Source organism: Procambarus clarkii, chromosome 14 (genome assembly GCF_040958095.1).
Source record: "Procambarus clarkii isolate CNS0578487 chromosome 14, FALCON_Pclarkii_2.0, whole genome shotgun sequence".
NCBI classification, from domain to species: Eukaryota; Metazoa; Arthropoda; class Malacostraca; order Decapoda; family Cambaridae; genus Procambarus; species Procambarus clarkii.
The window spans coordinates 7,127,430-7,144,076 of NC_091163.1; the positions used below are offsets into that span (position 1 = coordinate 7,127,430).

The 16,647-nt window shown below is 55.1% G+C and overlaps 1 protein-coding gene across 1 annotated transcript in view; it reads right to left on the reverse strand.

Annotated features, from left to right (window-relative positions):
- LOC123772111 (CD109 antigen) overlaps nt 1-16,647 on the reverse strand; it is an 82,510-nt gene that overhangs the window by 62,853 nt on the left and 3,010 nt on the right. The window contains exon 2 of the mRNA XM_069324652.1: nt 1,609-1,913. Coding sequence (XP_069180753.1) covers nt 1,609-1,913 — 305 coding nt within the window. The remainder of the gene's footprint in view (nt 1-1,608; nt 1,914-16,647) is intronic.

Below are 16,647 nucleotides of genomic sequence, written 5' to 3' on the forward strand. Positions count from 1 at the left end.
CTACTGTGGCTTTTGGCCTCGGGGGAACTTATACGTCAAAATGCGACGTAGTGTTTAAGAGGACGGGTTGTTGAATCATGTCTGTGGCTGCCTTTGGTATTAGAAAACGGAGGTGATGTGTTCACCTTCATGACAGCTTCATTCACAAGTGACTGGTATCCGGTCTGGAGCCGGAAGTGACTGGTCTCCATTCAGGAACCGGAAGAGCTGGATTTAGTTCCTTACGCTATTCATAATGCCCAAATAGTCTTTAATTATAACTGGTCTTTACTCCCCAGCCTGGACTTACACCTGGTCTTTCTTCCCACAGTGACCGGAGGTGGGCCAGGCCGCCCACAGTGACCGGAGGTGGGCCAGGCCGCCCACAGTGACCTGAGGTGGGCCAGGCCGCCCACAGTGACCTGAGGTGGGCCAGGCCGCCCACAGTGACCTGAGGTGGGCCAGGCCGCCCACAGTGACCGGAGGTGGGCCAGGCCGCCCACAGTGACCGGAGGTGGGCCAGGCCGCCCACAGTGACCGGAGGTGGGCCAGGCCGCCCACAGTGACCGGAGGTGGGCCAGGCCGCCCACAGTGACCGGAGGTGGGCCAGGCCGCCCACAGTGACCGGAGGTGGGCCAGGCCGCCCACAGACGCTGGTAACTACTCCTCGCCGCAGTTAACTTTAGCATCATGGCCGGACTAAAGAGAAAAGCATCTCGTTAGGAAGCGCGGAGGAGCTGAAATGTTTCCTTGTTGTCTAAGTTCATATTGGTTAGTAAACCTCAGGGACAGAACATGCTACAAGCTGCGCCTAACACTGCGCAAGGTCAACACTTCCTAGGCTACAAGCTGCGCCTAACACTGCGCAAGGTCAACACTTCCTAGGCTACAAGCTGCGCCTAACACTGCGCAAGGTCAACACTTCCTACGCTACAAGCTGCGCCTAACACTGCGCAAGGTCAACACTTCCTACGCTACAAGCTGCGCCTAACACTGCGCAAGGTCAACATCTTCCAGACTACACAAGAGACGGTGGGAAGCTTATATAAGAGAGCAAGTCTCCTGTTCTGCTACTGCCTCCACCAACGTATCCAACAGTTGTGCATTTTTATCTTAAAACAGTTTTATCATATTTGTTTATATTCTCATATGTTCTTATTTTGTATTAATACCCTCCATTACTAGCAGGTTTGGAGGGGGAAGAAGTGTTTGAAGTATAGTTTTATAAGAGGCCAAGTTTTTGCGCATGCGCGAGCGCAAACAAAATATCGAGGAATTTGTCGCAAGTTTTTATTTGAGGAGCGGCGCCCCCCGGCCCCGGCCTGTGGCTCCTGCAAGACTGAAAAATGGTTTAGTTTTTTTAGGCAAAGTTTCCAGGTAGTTATTGACTGAGGGGAGGATATTCACCATTGAAACGAGGAGTTGCTCCGTTCTCGCTAGTTTTGTCAGACTAAGTCCTCTTGTCAGAGGGTTTAAGGGTTGTTTAAGGTTGTTTAAGTGCGTGTGGCGTTAAGTGCCACACGCACTGGTTGGCGTTAGGCCCGGGGTGCTAACTCACCTCTCTGGGGAGGTTGTATGAAATTATATTGTTCCTATGGTTAGGAAGGGGAAGAGGGAGCGTGTACTCACGGAGTGGTCCTGGCGTGGGGTGTGGTGGAGGCGAAGCGGCCGATGACGTTCTCCCACCTGTCACTGCCGGTCTTGCTGACCTCTCCTCCTCCTGGTGTGTGGTCGTGCCCGGGGTGCCCATCATACCTCCTCCATCCTCGCCTGCTGAAGGCCGTAGACTTGGCTGACTCCGGGTCTTCAACAATGACCTGGGGCAAACCCAAGACCAGGCCGAACACGAGGATCAGGACGGGTTGACTTTGTCGTCGCATTGTCACCTGAACTCTTGTTTGGGGTCGAACCCTTGTCAACAGTCTATTCAACACCTAGAAAATTAGAAACGTATTATGTAATATATATGACCGAACACTGAAACAAGGATTATCAAGAAACTAACAACATTATATGGAGGACCTATGGCAATTCCACGACCAAGAGATGGCTTCCTGAACCTTGCAGGAATTAACCTCACTGAGGACCAAGTCACTCTCCTAAATCTGGGCATAAACTGTCATGTTATGTCCAGACCGAGTGAGATGGCCCGGAAAGTAGAGTTGGAAATTCTGTTGGACGACATATTCGACCTCGAGACACAAAAGAAGGTCACTACCAAAGATACCTTACAAGCAGAACTTATTGCAGAAGGAGGAAAGAATCGAGGCAATTACAGAAGCACCATACTGTCCCCCGAGCTTAAAGCGGCAGCTAAAAGCCTTCGTGAGAACAAGGAGATAGTTGTCAGGAGAGGTGACAAGTCGCCAATATATGTCATTCTTAAAAAAGACGAATATCTGGCGAAAATGAACATCATACTCTCTGACCAAACTAAGTTCCAAAGGGTAACGAAAGACACTACAGCCGAATTAAAAGCAAAGGTCAACAAACTGATCGAAACTGTGAACGCCAAGAAATCCGGACTCCACCTGCCAAAGATCATTGGGGAATATAAACCTGGATATGCGTATGGAAATGTCAAGACACACAAGCCTGGAAACCCACTTCGGCCAATCATTAGCCAGATACCCACACCCACGTACAGACTGGCGAAGCGACTCAACGGCCTGCTGACTCCTTATGTTCCTTGCGCCTTCAGCCTGAAGTCTCCAAAGGAATTTGTTGACTTACTGCGGGGCACACGGGCCACAGGGATAAGAGCCTCGTTGGACGTAGAATCGCTGTTTACCAACGTACCTGTGGACGAGACAATCAGAATGATAGCCGACAGAGTGTATCGTTATCCAGCCTGTCCTCCTCTTGACATACCAGAAAATATTCTGAGGAAACTACTCCAAGCTTGTACTAAAGAAGCACCCTTCTTGAGCCCGGATGGGCACATGTATAAGCAAGTAGATGGGGGTCGCCATGGGTTCTCCCCTAGGTGTCCTGTTTGCAAACTTCTACATGGGTACCATCGAGCAAAAAGTCTTAGTCGACATGAACTTGAAACCGGCCATATACTGCAGGTATGTTGACGACATTTTTACACAGGTACCTGATGTCAGACATCTGCAGGAGCTGAGGGAGGCATTTGAGCAGAGTTCCGTGCTGCGTTTCATTTACGAGATGGAAAAGGATGGGAAGCTGCCCTTTCTAGATGTAACAGTCATGAAAAAGGGCGGAGGTTTCCACACTGCAGTCTACACTAAGGAAACAAACATAGGAATGTGCCTAAATGCCAACAGCGACTGCCCAGACAGGTACAAGAGGAGTGTTGTTAACGCATATGTCGACCGTGCTCTCAGCCACAGCTCAGAATGGAAGCAAGTCGACGAAGAACTCTGTAGGGTAAGGCAGGTCCTAGTCAATAACGGCTTCTCCAATGGTTTCGTCGAAGACATCATAAGAAGGAAAGTGAAAAGTCATGCAACCTCTGAAGAGACAACTAACACAACACCTATACCCCCTATTAGACTATTTTACAGGAACTTCTTTTCCACAGCTCATAAAACGGAGGAAAGGGTCCTGAAAGATATTGTTAATAGAAACGTTATCCCTACAGACAAAAATCAGAGGATACAACTGACGATTTACTATAAAACCAGAAAAACGGCCAGCCTACTCATGAGAAACTCTCCAGACACAAAACAGAACGCTTTAAAAGAGACTAACGTCGTCTATGCCTTCAAATGCCCTCTTGGGGACTGTAAGCTCCAAAAAACCCAGTATATAGGCAAGACAACAACATCTCTTTCTAGGCGTTTAACGATGCATAAGCAACAGGGCTCCATTAAGGAACATATAATCTCTTCCCACAACCAAACCATCGCCAGAGAAATCCTAGTAAACAACACAGAAATCATCGATAGATACAGCGATAGCAGGCAGCTTGACGTTTGCGAGGCACTACACATCAAGAAGTCAACACAACTATATTCTACCCACCTCAAGACTCCGCTCCAATATAGAAGCATCAAGAAATATGGACCAATAGGCTTTCTACAAACACTTCAATTCAATATCCATTGTTTCGTGTTCTGTCTTGTGTTGATGAAATTAATACCCTATTAATGCCACATCTTGTTCTGTCTTGTGTTAATGCCACATCACCCCTTCCACCTCACTCAAATGTAGATATAAAATCGGAGATGCGTAAGTTCTATTCAGTTGTGTATTTGTGAACTAAAGTCTTTGAAAATGTAATAAGTTTTACGAAACGCGCTCGTGTCGCGTCAGACTAGAAATAAAAATGAATTTTGGAGAATTGATTTTTGATTTACCTCCAACAGTGAAAAGAAATGTACGAAAGATTGAGAAAATTCGTGTTAGAATTATTAATCTTACTTTTTCGGTTATATATATATATATATATATATATATATATATATATATATATATATATATATATATATATAATATTTTATATATATTTATTTATATTTATATTTATATTTATTATATATATATGGCAGCGATATATGAACGCGCAAGCCATATATCACTAAGAACTCTTTGACCCGGCCAGGATTTGAACCCATGCCGTCTAGGATAACCCCTAAACGTACACAGTACCGTGACCACCGCACCAATGATCGTCTATAAGGATTGGTCAGTCCTGGTGCTTATTAACTAAGCTCCCTGACTGATCAACCCCCGAGGACACTCATGGATCCATTTGGGTACAGCTCCATTACCAACCCGTCCTCGACTCTAGTCCATTACATCCAGCGGTCAACCCCACAGACGCATTCATAAATTTTAACTTGCTGTTCATTCAAAACGGGAATTTTCTCAAGTATAAATTAATACTATAATATATTAGCATATTGTGCATATATAGGCATAGGATAGGTTAGGTTAGGTGTTTAGGTTCTGTTGGCGATTATTTGTATTTGTAGTACGTGGGTGAAGCATTTATAGCGTTGTGATTCGAACAAAATTCGTCAGTGAAGCACTTGTTCCGGATATGTTCGAACTTCAGCAGTTGTGAGTCTTGTGTAAATCGCTTTTCATTCATAAACAGGGGGTTTGGCGGGTGCATGGAATCACTTTTGGATCTTTGTTTGGAGGACGGGCTGCCATTACAGCTACAGTACAGACTCACAACTGATGACGTCCGAACACTTCTGGAACAAGTGCTTCGCTGACGACTGTTGTTCGAAGTACAACGGGGTGGACGGGCTGGTTTAACTGTTCAACGGGAGTCGTTTAATAACCCATCCTAATAAACAAGGGCCGTATACTGGTAAACCCAGTCTTCACACCCGTGACTATGATAAACACCCCACCAACCCGACTCACAACTGGTGAGGTTCACACAGTTGCTGGTGAGCATGTGTAGGTGCTTATCTCTCACTGTCTACAGGGGCGTGAGCTCTAGCTCTTGAGGCCCCGCCTACTACCCTTCTTGTACTTTTTGTATTACAATGTAACTATTTTGACGTTCAAATTCTTTATCGAGCTGGCCTTAAAATTATGGATGGAGGTGGCTTCCACAACTTATTTCAGTACATTCCATTATTTGACCACCCGTACAGTCCACGAGCATTTCCTTACATTCCTTCCGCTCATTTGTGTTTCCAGCTTCCACTTGTGTCCTCCTGTTCTTCTTCTCTCAATATGAAGAGGTTATCTTCGTCCCCCTTATTTTTAACCTTATTATCGTGTATGTTGTGATCATGTCCCCTCTGTTGCTTCTAGCCTCCAGAGTGGTGAGTATACTCATCTAGTTATTCTTACCTAGTTTTACTTGCGGGGATTGAGCTTCGGCTGTTTGATCCCGCCTCTCAACTGTTAGTTAACTGGTGTGTGTGTGTGTGTGTGTGTATTTGAGAAATAAAAAAGAACCCAATTCTAAAACACCCGTAAGAGAAACAAATAGTTTTATTAATATTACTAATAACTAAAGGAAAAATAATTTGTTGGATATTTATATTAACAAGACTCGCGAAATCGATAATTCGTTCTAGCACAAAGTAATAATCTATCCAAATTACTTGGCATTAAACAGTGTATGTACACACAAGTCAGTGACTCCATAATAATCCATTTCACCATCAAGACATTAGTAATACTCTCAGTGTCCCTTATGAGCAAGTTACGGAACTGAGGTGGCAGAGTACACCTTAGAGACGGCGAGAGTTGCTCCAATAGCGCAGTTACGGACGTCTTATTAATAATTCTTGGTGGGTATCATACTCCCTCGTCTCCTCACTCTTAGATAAGGTCACTTCTACGTACAGGAAAAACTTGTGGACTCAAATACCACTTGATTGTCCAGGTGGACCCGGTCAGTAGAGTACTACACTGACTGGTGGCTGGGACCCGGTCAGCAGAGTACTACACTAACTGGGACCCTGGCTGGGACCCTGACTGGGACTGTGTAAACATCTATATAAGAGAAAATGTCGATTGTTTGCTAGCCTCGGCCAACTTTGCAGGGGGAGTGAACTGGGGTACGGGACGAACACTGACAGGGCGGGATCGGTCCTACTTGTCCTATTAACAGTGGCTATAAGACCCAATATTGAACCACACAAAAATTGGTAAAAACAGGCTGACAGAGTACCTAGATTTATTCACTCCACTCTGAAGGTGAACAGTATTACATTAGAGACTAAGAGATTGAGGGGAAAGGGGGGGGGGAATAGAGGGTAGGAGGTGGGAGGAGAGGGAATGGTTAATGTTGGGGAAGGGTTGGGGGGGGGGAAGAAAGGTGGATAGGGTAGGAGAGTGTAAAGAGGAGACAATAGAGGAGAGAAAGTTGGAGAGGGGGGGGCAGAGAGGCCCGGGTACAGCCGGTTATCCGGCACTGGGGGAGATGGGGAAGGTGTCTGGAGAAAATGATCTGCGGCAGGAAGAGCCCTAGACCTTCAGGTTTAGAAACTTCCGTGGCACCCACTGCTGCTGCTTCGCCCTCCACAGTTAATGTGGAAAAAGCAACTGACATTGTCTAGTGCAAGGTCACCCATAAACTGGACCAGACGGCGTCGTGCCCTGGTACTGTGAGGGGTGATGTACCGGGGTGTTCTGTCATGGGCAGACTCTTCTCCCTCATCCACCTGCCCTACACCCTCTCGCCATTACCCTCCTTCCTCCCCATCACCGTGTCTTCCCGTGTCATCTCTTCCCCTGTCACTTGAGGTCGAGTCTTCCCTTGTAACTCGTACCTCTCGGCTGTGGAACCGGTCCCGTGGCATGCTCACCAACATCGCTGTATGTTCCTCGACAAGTCCACACTGGCGCCGCATATTCCAGAATTGGTCTGACGTATGTAGCGTACGATTACCCTACATATGGAGAATAAGTAATCCTGAACGATTGCTTATTCAGATTCTTAAAGACAGTTCTTGCGCTGCTAAATGGATGACTGGCGCTGGATGACAACTTCGGGGGAATGGGTCAAAGTAACGTAAACCTCTGGTTTATCTCGGCGGGTGACTTCCTCGTCCCCGGCTCGGCGGGTGACTTCCTCGTCCCCGGCTCGGCGGGTGACTTCCTCGTCCCCGGCTCGGCGGGTGACTTCCTCGTCCCCGGCTCGGCGGGTGACTTCCTCGTCCCCGGCTCGGCGGGTGACTTCCTCGTCCCCGGCTCGGCGGGTGACTTCCTCGTCCCCGGCTCGGCGGGTGACTTCCTCGTCCCCGGCTCGGCGGGTGACTTCCTCGTCCCCGGCTCGGCGGGTGACTTCCTCGTCCCCGGCTCGGCGGGTGACTTCCTCGTCCCCGGCTCGGCGGGTGACTTCCTCGTCCCCGGCTCGGCGGGTGACTTCCTCGTCCCCGGCTCGGCGGGTGACTTCCTCGTCCCCGGCTCGGCGGGTGACTTCCTCGTCCCCGGCTCGGCGGGTGACTTCCTCGTCCCCGGCTCGGCGGGTGACTTCCTCGTCCCCGGCTCGGCGGGTGACTTCCTCGTCCCCGGCTCGGCGGGTGACTTCCTCGTCCCCGGCTCGGCGGGTGACTTCCTCGTCCCCGGCTCGGCGGGTGACTTCCTCGTCCCCGGCTCGGCGGGTGACTTCCTCGTCCCCGGCTCGGCGGGTGACTTCCTCGTCCCCGGCTCGGCGGGTGACTTCCTCGTCCCCGGCTCGGCGGGTGACTTCCTCGTCCCCGGCTCGGCGGGTGACTTCCTCGTCCCCGGCTCGGCGGGTGACTTCCTCGTCCCCGGCTCGGCGGGTGACTTCCTCGTCCCCGGCTCGGCGGGTGACTTCCTCGTCCCCGGCTCGGCGGGTGACTTCCTCGTCCCCGGCTCGGCGGGTGACTTCCTCGTCCCCGGCTCGGCGGGTGACTTCCTCGTCCCCGGCTCGGCGGGTGACTTCCTCGTCCCCGGCTCGGCGGGTGACTTCCTCGTCCCCGGCTCGGCGGGTGACTTCCTCGTCCCCGGCTCGGCGGGTGACTTCCTCGTCCCCGGCTCGGCGGGTGACTTCCTCGTCCCCGGCTCGGCGGGTGACTTCCTCGTCCCCGGCTCGGCGGGTGACTTCCTCGTCCCCGGCTCGGCGGGTGACTTCCTCGTCCCCGGCTCGGCGGGTGACTTCCTCGTCCCCGGCTCGGCGGGTGACTTCCTCGTCCCCGGCTCGGCGGGTGACTTCCTCGTCCCCGGCTCGGCGGGTGACTTCCTCGTCCCCGGCTCGGCGGGTGACTTCCTCGTCCCCGGCTCGGCGGGTGACTTCCTCGTCCCCGGCTCGGCGGGTGACTTCCTCGTCCCCGGCTCGGCGGGTGACTTCCTCGTCCCCGGCTCGGCGGGTGACTTCCTCGTCCCCGGCTCGGCGGGTGACTTCCTCGTCCCCGGCTCGGCGGGTGACTTCCTCGTCCCCGGCTCGGCGGGTGACTTCCTCGTCCCCGGCTCGGCGGGTGACTTCCTCGTCCCCGGCTCGGCGGGTGACTTCCTCGTCCCCGGCTCGGCGGGTGACTTCCTCGTCCCCGGCTCGGCGGGTGACTTCCTCGTCCCCGGCTCGGCGGGTGACTTCCTCGTCCCCGGCTCGGCGGGTGACTTCCTCGTCCCCGGCTCGGCGGGTGACTTCCTCGTCCCCGGCTCGGCGGGTGACTTCCTCGTCCCCGGCTCGGCGGGTGACTTCCTCGTCCCCGGCTCGGCGGGTGACTTCCTCGTCCCCGGCTCGGCGGGTGACTTCCTCGTCCCCGGCTCGGCGGGTGACTTCCTCGTCCCCGGCTCGGCGGGTGACTTCCTCGTCCCCGGCTCGGCGGGTGACTTCCTCGTCCCCGGCTCGGCGGGTGACTTCCTCGTCCCCGGCTCGGCGGGTGACTTCCTCGTCCCCGGCTCGGCGGGTGACTTCCTCGTCCCCGGCTCGGCGGGTGACTTCCTCGTCCCCGGCTCGGCGGGTGACTTCCTCGTCCCCGGCTCGGCGGGTGACTTCCTCGTCCCCGGCTCGGCGGGTGACTTCCTCGTCCCCGGCTCGGCGGGTGACTTCCTCGTCCCCGGCTCGGCGGGTGACTTCCTCGTCCCCGGCTCGGCGGGTGACTTCCTCGTCCCCGGCTCGGCGGGTGACTTCCTCGTCCCCGGCTCGGCGGGTGACTTCCTCGTCCCCGGCTCGGCGGGTGACTTCCTCGTCCCCGGCTCGGCGGGTGACTTCCTCGTCCCCGGCTCGGCGGGTGACTTCCTCGTCCCCGGCTCGGCGGGTGACTTCCTCGTCCCCGGCTCGGCGGGTGACTTCCTCGTCCCCGGCTCGGCGGGTGACTTCCTCGTCCCCGGCTCGGCGGGTGACTTCCTCGTCCCCGGCTCGGCGGGTGACTTCCTCGTCCCCGGCTCGGCGGGTGACTTCCTCGTCCCCGGCTCGGCGGGTGACTTCCTCGTCCCCGGCTCGGCGGGTGACTTCCTCGTCCCCGGCTCGGCGGGTGACTTCCTCGTCCCCGGCTCGGCGGGTGACTTCCTCGTCCCCGGCTCGGCGGGTGACTTCCTCGTCCCCGGCTCGGCGGGTGACTTCCTCGTCCCCGGCTCGGCGGGTGACTTCCTCGTCCCCGGCTCGGCGGGTGACTTCCTCGTCCCCGGCTCGGCGGGTGACTTCCTCGTCCCCGGCTCGGCGGGTGACTTCCTCGTCCCCGGCTCGGCGGGTGACTTCCTCGTCCCCGGCTCGGCGGGTGACTTCCTCGTCCCCGGCTCGGCGGGTGACTTCCTCGTCCCCGGCTCGGCGGGTGACTTCCTCGTCCCCGGCTCGGCGGGTGACTTCCTCGTCCCCGGCTCGGCGGGTGACTTCCTCGTCCCCGGCTCGGCGGGTGACTTCCTCGTCCCCGGCTCGGCGGGTGACTTCCTCGTCCCCGGCTCGGCGGGTGACTTCCTCGTCCCCGGCTCGGCGGGTGACTTCCTCGTCCCCGGCTCGGCGGGTGACTTCCTCGTCCCCGGCTCGGCGGGTGACTTCCTCGTCCCCGGCTCGGCGGGTGACTTCCTCGTCCCCGGCTCGGCGGGTGACTTCCTCGTCCCCGGCTCGGCGGGTGACTTCCTCGTCCCCGGCTCGGCGGGTGACTTCCTCGTCCCCGGCTCGGCGGGTGACTTCCTCGTCCCCGGCTCGGCGGGTGACTTCCTCGTCCCCGGCTCGGCGGGTGACTTCCTCGTCCCCGGCTCGGCGGGTGACTTCCTCGTCCCCGGCTCGGCGGGTGACTTCCTCGTCCCCGGCTCGGCGGGTGACTTCCTCGTCCCCGGCTCGGCGGGTGACTTCCTCGTCCCCGGCTCGGCGGGTGACTTCCTCGTCCCCGGCTCGGCGGGTGACTTCCTCGTCCCCGGCTCGGCGGGTGACTTCCTCGTCCCCGGCTCGGCGGGTGACTTCCTCGTCCCCGGCTCGGCGGGTGACTTCCTCGTCCCCGGCTCGGCGGGTGACTTCCTCGTCCCCGGCTCGGCGGGTGACTTCCTCGTCCCCGGCTCGGCGGGTGACTTCCTCGTCCCCGGCTCGGCGGGTGACTTCCTCGTCCCAGGCTCGGCGGGTGACTCCTCGTCCGGCTCGGCGGTGACTTCCTCGTCCCCGGCTCGGCGGGTGACTTCCTCGTCCCCGGCTCGGCGGGTGACTTCCTCGTCCCCGGCTCGGCGGGTGACTTCCTCGTCCCCGGCTCGGCGGGTGACTTCCTCGTCCCCGGCTCGGCGGGTGACTTCCTCGTCCCCGGCTCGGCGGGTGACTTCCTCGTCCCCGGCTCGGCGGGTGACTTCCTCGTCCCCGGCTCGGCGGGTGACTTCCTCGTCCCCGGCTCGGCGGGTGACTTCCTCGTCCCCGGCTCGGCGGGTGACTTCCTCGTCCCCGGCTCGGCGGGTGACTTCCTCGTCCCCGGCTCGGCGGGTGACTTCCTCGTCCCCGGCTCGGCGGGTGACTTCCTCGTCCCCGGCTCGGCGGGTGACTTCCTCGTCCCCGGCTCGGCGGGTGACTTCCTCGTCCCCGGCTCGGCGGGTGACTTCCTCGTCCCCGGCTCGGCGGGTGACTTCCTCGTCCCCGGCTCGGCGGGTGACTTCCTCGTCCCCGGCTCGGCGGGTGACTTCCTCGTCCCCGGCTCGGCGGGTGACTTCCTCGTCCCCGGCTCGGCGGGTGACTTCCTCGTCCCCGGCTCGGCGGGTGACTTCCTCGTCCCCGGCTCGGCGGGTGACTTCCTCGTCCCCGGCTCGGCGGGTGACTTCCTCGTCCCCGGCTCGGCGGGTGACTTCCTCGTCCCCGGCTCGGCGGGTGACTTCCTCGTCCCCGGCTCGGCGGGTGACTTCCTCGTCCCCCGGCTCGGCGGGTGACTTCCTCGTCCCCGGCTCGGCGGGTGACTTCCTCGTCCCCGGCTCGGCGGGTGACTTCCTCGTCCCCGGCTCGGCGGGTGACTTCCTCGTCCCCGGCTCGGCGGGTGACTTCCTCGTCCCCGGCTCGGCGGGTGACTTCCTCGTCCCCGGCTCGGCGGGTGACTTCCTCGTCCCCGGCTCGGCGGGTGACTTCCTCGTCCCCGGCTCGGCGGGTGACTTCCTCGTCCCCGGCTCGGCGGGTGACTTCCTCGTCCCCGGCTCGGCGGGTGACTTCCTCGTCCCCGGCTCGGCGGGTGACTTCCTCGTCCCCGGCTCGGCGGGTGACTTCCTCGTCCCCGGCTCGGCGGGTGACTTCCTCGTCCCCGGCTCGGCGGGTGACTTCCTCGTCCCCGGCTCGGCGGGTGACTTCCTCGTCCCCGGCTCGGCGGGTGACTTCCTCGTCCCCGACTCGGCGGATGACTTCCTCGTCCCCGACTCGGCGGATGACTTCCTCGTCCAACGGCTCAGTGGAGTTAAGAGTATTAAGAGCCTGTTTAACAGGATAAGTGAACGGCCTGTGTAACTGGACGGGTGAGGCCTGTCTAACTGGATAGGTCAACGGCCTGGTTCAGGTGACGGGTGACTGGTCACGCCCTCCCTAGTGTAGCCGCGGTGGAGATCCGGCTGTGAACGGGTTCGCTAACCTGCCTCTCCAGCGCGAGGAAGGACTTTATCAAGCACCTGATTTGTGTCAATCTGGCTCACGAATCTGAGTACTTGTCAGATGAAAATATCCCGGAACATTTGCTGTGTTGTCCTGATACTGACGTTCCAGGGCACGCCAGTGGCTGTTGCGGATGGTGCACGCGCGTGAGTGTGTGTGGCACAGTCGGAGTCACGCGCAACTGTGCCACATAGGTCCCGTGTTTGACTGGCGGGAGAACAAAAGCCTTTGTCCAACGTTTCTAACATCTGATGCCTCTCGTCAGGGGTCCTGTCGTCCCATTTGAATGTTTTGTATTGAATTTTGTCTCTTCTGGTGGCTAGGTCTGTTTGTTTATGTACGGTCCTACCACGTGGACAGCCCAGTACAGTGGCAGCCTCGCTTCTTGCAGGTCCACGTTCGATCTCCGACCGTCTAATTGCTTGGACACCACTCCTCTAGTCGGTTCTATCCTAGAGCCTGATCCACATGATCCCAGCTTATTGTCTTCTTATTTCAGATCTTTGTCCTCTTATCCCGGCTCCTTGTCCCTATATCCCAGCTCCTTATCAACGTATCCTAGCTCCTTATCCCTATATCCAAGCTCCATATCGACATATCCCTACCAAATGTTACACAGTCGAACTGGCTTAGCGTTTTTTTTTGTAATAATGATCATGTATCCAGGTGTGTGAGATGTGTGTCTCCAGACTCCAGTCCATCTGTCAAGGGTGACAGCCACTTGACAGAGTTGAGGCGGCCAGAGATATTTCCCTGTACTTAATGTAAGCCAAGATGTTGTGGTCGAGTGCCAGAGACACACACAGGAGAGAGACACGTGTTTGTCACCAAGATCAAGAGTGAGAGAAGACGCAGGTAATGAGCACCATATCAAACGGCTTTCATGAATTATATAAAAAGGTTAAGACTTAATGAGGCACAGACTACACCAAGACTTATCGAGGCACAGACTACACCAAGACTTATCGAGGCACAGACTACACCAAGATGAGGTAGGAGTGGCTAGTTAGGTTTGGTGACATAGCTCTGGGAAAAGTGGGCGCCTTAACCAGTTGACAAGACGAGCTTTCTAACAGCTCTATGTATAAACGTGGGCACAGACTTAGTGGTGGGACACTTGCCCCGCCTCCATATTAACTTACATGCTTGGACTCGCCGCCTTCCTAATGTATTCCTCCAGTTTTATCGTATCTGATCATCAGGGTTACTTGTAAGATACGCCCGTTTTCTGTGACTACTGGAGTGGTAGGAGATACTGTGTAAGTTTATATGGCCATTGTGGCTTTAATATTGGGCTCAGCCAAGATCTGACAACCAACACCGCTCCAATCACTTGGGTTGGATGGTAGAGTGACGGTCTCGCATCTTGCAGATCGGCGTTCAATCCCCGACCATCCAAGTGGTGGGGCACCATTTATCTCCCCCTTTCCCATCCTAAATCCTTATCCTGACCCTTCCTAGTGCTATATAGTCGTAATGGCTTGGCGCTTTTCCTTGATAGTTCCCTTCCCTTCCACCGCCTCCTTATTCCTATTCCTTCTACTTGAAGAACTTAGTGTTTACTTTCCTTAATCAATAGTATGTTATGCCAATTATCTTGTTGTAGGGGAGAGAGAGCTTCTGGCTATGGAAGTGCACCTTGCTAGTGACTGGCCACTCTCCAGAATGTAAGCCACAACAGTTGGATAACTCCCAGGTACCTATTTACTGGGAGGTGCGTCAAGAAAGCTTGCTGGACGAGGGAGCCTGGCAACACTTGGCCATGACACAGTCGCCATGTTCCTCCAGATGACGAGATCATGGTAACTGTGAAGGCAAAGCAAATTATGAGGAGAAAGCGCTACGACAGCATGACTATAGAACATGGAAGGAACATGAGGAGAGGATAGGCGCTGGGATAGTTGTAACGGCGGTGAAGGAACCATACCCATCCACTCGGACTGCCGGGAATCGAACCCCGGTCCAGCAAGACGCAAGGCCGTCGCTCAATACCAACCAGTCCAAGTGATTGGGCTCAGGACAGTGGAAGTTAAACTAAAACTGGAGTGATCAACCATACTGTGATGGGCAGGGACACCCTGTCAAGCGATGAACACGGGCACACTCTGGCAGGTACTGGAGAATGATGCATTTATAAGGCCAATTGTAGAGACAAACAAGATTGGAAATAAGTCATTAACATATGGATTTGGAAGATAGAGAAGACAGTGGCCAGCGGAGCGCCTTAGTGGCAGAGTCAGCGTAGGAAACCGATTCTGACGATGTGTCAAGAACATAGAGAAGTGGTTCAGAGTTGTTAACAAAGAGTTAAATTACTTCTCTCTGCTGTGAAGTAAATTGCTTGACTAGGTTCTGCCTCACCCGTCACTGTTAAATCTTGCTTTTGTGTCGCTCCAAGCAACAGCCTGGTGGACCAGACTCTCACAAGTCAAGCCTGGCCTCGGGCCGGACTTGGGGAGTAGAAGAACTCCCAGAACCCCATCAACCAATGTATCAACCAGGTGTCATCCTCCACCGCCTATCATTGCCAGTCCTACGTCATCCTCACCCGTCACTGTGGACGTGTACATGACGGGTGGCAGCCAGCCAGCCGCGGGTCACCCAACAGGTCATAACCTGACAAGTCTGGCACCCGTAACTAATGACACCTAACAATAACCTACCAAGGATATATTGTATTGTGTATTCTTCACTGAGCACACCTAAACCACCTGTTAGTCAACTTAAACTATTGTTAGCTTCCTGAAGCAACAGTTAGCATCCTGAAGCAACAGTTAGTTTTCTATAAGAGCACTTAGTTTTCTGAAGTAGCAGTTAGCTTCCTAAAACAGCAATCAGTCGCTTGACGGAAAAGTTGGCTTCCTGGAGCACCAGTTAGCCTCCTGAGACAGAAGAAAGCTTCCTGGAGCACCAGTTAGTCTCCTGAGACAGAAGAAAGCTTCCTGGAGCACCAGTTAGTCTCCTGAGACAGAAGAAAGCTTCCTGGAGCATCAGTTAGTCTCCTGAGACAGAAGAAAGCTTCCTGGAGCACCAGTTAGTCTCCTGAGACAGAAGAAAGCTTCCTGGAGCACCAGTTAGTCTCCTGAGACAGAAGAAAGCTTCCTGGTGCACCAGTTAGTTTCTTAAATGAGCAGTTAGGTTCCTGGAACACCAGTTAGCCTTGTGAAGCAACAGTTAGGTTTGTGAAGCAGTTTTTGACGATAAACATTCGCAGTACATGTGAGTCAATGTAGTACTTACTTCCTCTCTGCGGGTCCTAAGTGGCTTCACGCTTGTAACACTTGGGCAACATCGGGATTACTCGCGTGAGGATTTGTTCAAGTTGTCTATTGTGTCACCGTCTGCCCGCTGGTTCGTCATGACTCACGCTATACTCACTGACTACAATGTTTAAACGACCCTCTGTGAACGACTGGGTGGGGTTTTCTAAGGTTGTTTGGTACAATATCTTATCATTACTAAGTTATTTGAAGCTTTATTTTTATATTGATAATTGTTGATCACTGGCGTAGTTGTAATGGTTTCACGCACGCTTTGTGTGGCACTGTCCTCGCCTCACCGGTGTACACAGGTGATGTGTGGGTGTAGCCCAGGACACACAGGTACATGTTCACGTCTTGTTCAGTAGTCGAGATCCCTATGAAGGACCAGCCATTACCACACTGCTGTTATTCTATAGTACGGAGACGCGGAGTCACTATCACTGGGGACCACACTGGAGCCAGACTGTCACTGGGGACCACACTGGAGCCAGACTGTCACTGGGGACCACACTGGAGCCAGACTGTCACTGGGGACCACACTGGAGCCAGACTGTCACTGGGGACCACACTGGAGCCAGACTGTCACTGGGGACCACACTGGAGCCAGACTGTCACTGGGGACCACACTGGAGCCAGACTGTCACTGGGGACCACACTGGAGCCAGACTGTCACTGGGGACCACACTGGAGCCAGACTGTCACTGGGGACCACACTGGAGCCAGACTGTCACTGGGGACCACACTGGAGCCAGACTGTCACTGGGGACCACACTGGAGCCAGACTGTCACTGGGGACCACACTGGAGCCAGACTGTCACTGGGGACCACACTGGAGCCAGACTGTCACTGGGGACCACACTGGAGCCAGACTGTCACTGGGGACCACACTGGAGCCAGACTGTCACTGGGGGACCACACTGGAGCCAGACTATCACTGGGACCACACTGGAGCCA